This window comes from Barbatula barbatula (genome assembly GCF_947034865.1).
Source record: "Barbatula barbatula genome assembly, chromosome: 21".
NCBI classification, from domain to species: domain Eukaryota; kingdom Metazoa; phylum Chordata; class Actinopteri; order Cypriniformes; family Nemacheilidae; genus Barbatula; species Barbatula barbatula.
In genome coordinates this window covers 621,865-626,900 of record NC_136784.1, presented here as the reverse complement: position 1 = coordinate 626,900, position 5,036 = coordinate 621,865, and the positions used below count along the sequence as shown (strand labels likewise).

At 43.9% G+C, this 5,036-nt stretch overlaps 1 protein-coding gene across 1 annotated transcript; it reads left to right on the top strand.

The window, feature by feature from the left end:
- Window positions 1-1,657: 1,657 nt before the first annotated feature.
- On the top strand, window positions 1,658-2,752 carry LOC306910435 (G-protein coupled receptor 20; the record flags this gene model as incomplete). The annotated part of the gene is made up of 1 exon (XM_079485011.1): window positions 1,658-2,752. The coding sequence occupies one exon, from the start codon at window positions 1,658-1,660 to the stop codon at window positions 2,750-2,752; it is 1,095 nt and encodes a 364-aa protein (XP_079341137.1).
- Between the last annotated feature and the right edge of the window lie 2,284 nt (window positions 2,753-5,036).

The following is a 5,036-nucleotide window of genomic DNA, read 5'->3' as shown; positions in this document are numbered from 1 at the left end:
AAAAAAAAGAATACTCCTGTATTTGACCAAATGATAACTGTGTTACAGAACATGTTTTCTGTAAAGATTCAGCGTCTATAGTTGAATCCAGCAGGGGTTTTATTGCTTGTTGAAGGACAGGAGTGATGTACTGTATTTCTGGCCTGTATCAGGATGGCAGATGTTTAGACGGTGATGTCTGTGGGTCAGTGTTAGTTAACATGAACATGTTTGACACTTTCTATCACACGAAACACATTCATCATGTCAACGTTTCATTCTTATGTGTAACGGGTAATGATCCTTTGTTTGATATAAAGTTTGTCACCTCGTGAAATAGTCTTTGTTTGTTAATAAAAGCCAGAATACATACGCCTGACACAAAAAAAGTTTATCGGTCTGAGCTGGTTTGAGCAGGTTTAGCTGGTGTCCAGTGTCCAGCCAAGACCACCTTAAGGGAAATGAAAGACAATTATGAGGGATAGAAGACCACCCGTGAGTCCCACCCATCTAAACTCTCCACAGAGTCCCACAAACACACAGAAACATTGAGTCAATGTCCACCGTTCTTTCACCCCAAAGCCTTCATGTTAGGAGTCTTTTGCTCTCATGTCACCTCTGTGACGGGCTTCATATTCTGGATTTGATATTATAGTTCACACCGTAGTGTCATTCCTGTACTTCAACTCAGAGCTTTGAGTTGATTTCATCTAAATATGGAGTGTGGATGTCATGTTTTGCCAGGGCTGACCTCCCAAAGGCCTGTTCATGGGGTGAGGTTTAAAGTTCCTGTCCCTCATGACTGTGAAGAAAAGAATTCTGCCCATAGACCAGAGAGAGAGAGAAAGAGAGAGAGAGAGAGAGAGAGAGAGAGCACCAACAGTCACTCGCTCACGTTTCTCTGAGAGTCATCGTCGCAGCTGAGAGGAGATTTAGAGGAGATGATCTGTAACACAAATACGATTTCAGGAGACAAACCTCGGTCAGCGTGAGCCGTGGACATCATCTAGAACTCATGTGATTTAAGAATCTTAAGAGAGAAACATCCAGACGAGCAGGTAAAACCATCTTTCTTTCTGCATGTTTATGTATGTATTTATTGTAAAGTTGGGTTAACTCCAAAACTCAGGATGTAAATTTCCATGGAAAGTTCCAGCGGGATTCCCCTGCTGACTGAACCATGAGGGAGATGATGGAGTCGAGCAACAGCCTAATATGGACCATTCACATTTGTCAAGTATTTGTGTAAGAGAATGTGTTCATGTGTTTAAGTCAAGCTGTGTACGTCGACATGTCGGAGACTTTTACAGTGTGAGAGAACAAGAGCTAGCCGATCGAACAGACTCGTGATGGAGTTTTACTTTGAAAAAAGCTTTGTGGTGTTTTGACAGAATATTCCTTTATACACTTTAAAGGACACATGTGCTCGCTGGCGATTTGGAGCGACTTTCTTCTTGACGCAACATGACGACAATGCTCAGCTTACTCTAATGTTGTTCTCTACAGGGCTTTTGTAGATTATTTGTGGAGTCTGAGAGTGGCACGTGTCATCTTCATCAGTTTCAAACCTGCAATTGGAACGATGAAGGAATATTAATTTTTTGGTTTGTCATTGTCTCTCAGAGGGATTTGAAAATGATCAGTTTTCTGTGAATGTTTTATTTTCAGTGTTGCAGTCATGGGGACGTCTCTGGGAGGTCCTGTTAACATCACCGCCGAGTGTCCCGTGAACGGCAGCGCTCATCTGTTAGGTGTGCCGTATCTGACGAGACACTCTCATCTGGACAAAGAGACTTTATATGAGAACTTCTACGCTCTGTGGATCACACTGATGGTGGTGAACACGCTCATGTTTGTGGTGGGCGTGGTTCTCAACAGTCTGGCCCTCTACGTGTTCTGTCAGCGCAGTCGCTCGCGCACGACTCCCGCCATCTACACCATAAACCTGGCGGTGGCTGACCTGCTGGTGGCACTGTCTCTCCCCGCCCGCATCGCCCTCTATCACAGCAGGGGCGACTGCTCGGCCTGTTTCTACGTCCACGCCTTCAGTTATTTCATGAACATGTACTGCAGCATCTTGTTTCTCACCAGCATCTGTGTGGACCGTTACATGGCGGTGGTCCGTCCGTCCGGAGCGGCGGGCCGCTGGAGAAGCCCCGTGATAGCCAAAGGTGTAAGCGTGTGCGTGTGGCTGTTCGCCGTGGTGGTCACCTACTCCCTGCAGACCTCCGCCCTGGAGTTCGGCGGCACATCGTGTTGTCGTCTGGCCGTTCTCTTCGCCCTCACCCTGCTGGAGTTCGTGCTGCCGCTGCTGGTCATCGTGACGTTCACCGTACGCGCGGCCTGTGCGCTGGCGGACGGCGGGCTCATGCCGCAGAGCTGGGGACGGCGAGCGCGGGCCGTCAGGCTCCTCTTAGCCGTGCTGGTTGTGTTCACCGTGTGTTTTACTCCGTATCACGTTCGTGAAGCTGTGGTGTACTTCCAGCTGGGGGGCAGCAGAGAACAGCACGTGGTGGCGTATCACATCACCATCACCCTCAGCAGTTTGAACAGCTGCCTTGACCCAGTGGTCTACTGCTTTGTGCCCGATAACTTCCGTTCGACACTGCGTAGGGATCGGAGAAAGAGATTGACGGAGCACCCGATTCCTGGATCCGTGGTCAAAGGAAACAGGAGCCCCAAAGATTCGGGAACGGCAGCGGGCGTTGGGTACAGCGTGGCTACATTGACTCTTACGCACTGCACGCTTCCACCCAAAAACATCCCTGCCTGAAACAACACAAATAAACAAACAAACACAATTCATAAACATTCAAAAGGTGGCTAATTCACATCCATTTGTAAAGAAAAATCCTCAAGAGATCTTCCTTTGTGGCGCCAGTGACGGTTAGCTTTGGGGTGTGACCAATTAGATTTCAAGTGAAGTCACGTGGCTCAAACGTTTGCTTCTACCCTACACGGTGTTCCCTTCCGTGCTGTTTATTTTGCTCTACACTTGATTTAATGGAGGTGTTCGCTCATGTGTTTATGTGTGAGGACCACACTGAACCCACGGCACGCTCATACACATCCAACTCAAAATAAACTTCTTTTGTGAGCACTTTTACTGTGAGAGTAAATGGGGAAAGAATCAGATAACTGTGTTTGTCAGATATAAACTCAACTGCAGGTATTTGAAGAGTAAATGGATCTGTGTTGACAGGAGCGATAGTGAACGGAAGATCTGTGTCACCGGCATGAACTAAATTACATCTAATGCTTCCATCATTTCGTTTGGTTATAAAGATGTTTCTTTTGCAGTTTTAGTAATGGATGGTTTGGAATGAATAGTAGGGGAAAACGGTTCAACTGTACAACACACACGAGGACTCGATCAGTCTGTTTAAAAAACGTCTCGGGATGTTTAATAGTTCTTGTCATTGTTTAATTCTCATAATTCCACGGCCGTTGTTTTTGAAGAGATGAGCAGGTGCGTTTTAACATATGACATGTGGTGTTTACATTTACAAAATCTAACCAAGGTATTTTAGTCAAACTAATGGTAGAAATGGCTATCAAACAATCTGCTTACTACATTTTTACTGTATTATAAGTATTTATAGGAGTAGAGTACAGTATGACGTAGGCTCAATCCCTCATGTCAGTTCACATGAATGTTCTAAAAAAGGTTTTTCTATCAAGAAGTTTTTGTCAAACAGATATGAAACCCACCACAAGAGGACGACATTTGCTTCAGAATGACTTGAGCAGAACATCGTACAAAACTCACCGTCAAAAATACAGCAACAAAAAATAAAAATAGCAAATTGATGGAAAACCTCTTACACATTTAACTAATAAACATCAGTGCCAGTTATTCATGTTTAATTTCACTTTGTAGATATTAAAGTGATACAAAAATGTCAAATTCTGTCATGAAATTCTCGTCCTCTATTTGTTCCAGACATGTTAACATTTCTTTGTTTGGTTAAATGCAAAGAGAGATATTTTGGAATAATGTTCTCAACCAACAGTTGTGGGGAAAATGTAAATGGTTGTCAAAAGTGCCCCAGAACTGTTTGTTTTCCTTTATTCCTCAAAAAACTTTCTTTAGTGTTCAACAGAACCAAAAAATTACTATGGCAGTCAATGGTGCTTCAGAACTGTTTGCCTCGTTTGTCTCACATTATATCCTTTAGTTCACAGACCAAGCAGTCTGTCTCCAAGTCCTGTGCCTTTGTGTTCACCCGAACAAAGAGATTTATACACGTCTGGAAAAACTAGATTAATTCATTTTTAAGTCTGAATCTGTCATGATCCCGTCCTCTTTGCCCCGCCCCCTTGTTTCCTTAGTAATTAGCCCATCATTATGAGTTCACGCCCTTCACCTGTTGCCCTCCGTATGCCTGGGTTTGTTCCTCTCCTATTCGATGCCTTTGTGTTTGCTGACCTGTGCTGGATGGTTTGTCTTCGATCTTGTCTTGTTGCCCCTGGTCTCTTTAAGTTAAGATTTAGGCCTTGTTAAGTAAATGTATTTTGTTCTTGGTTTCCCCCTCGAGGGATTTTGAGTTATATTTTGTCTTATGTCCAATAAAATGTCTTTTTGTTGAGAGCTGTCTGCACTTGTGTTCTGTTTCATGTCAGTTTCATGAACTGCAACTTCGTCACATCGGAAACGTGCTCACTTTCCTATACAATAAAAAGAGTTACAATAAATATAAGAACACAAGATTGACTTTTATCTGGTGTTGAAATGAAATATTCATCATAAATACTGTCTGCTGTGTTCAGTGATGTCGTCGCTCTTCTCTTTCAGACACACGTGATGAGAATAGCAGTGATGTGAAACCTCTTACACTGGCATTATAACAGCGTTTAATCTGAAGTTCCACCCATGAGTGAAACTGCACCGGCTGCGTTTCTCTGAGTCCTGATGAGCAGTTTATCCTCCCGACATCCACCTCAGCATCTTCATCCTCTGCCAAGAGAAAACTCAGGAGTTCTGGAGTTCACTGTCTCAGCGGTTCTTATCCTCTGTGCTGAAAAAAGCATGAAATAAAACATTACATTGTGATCTC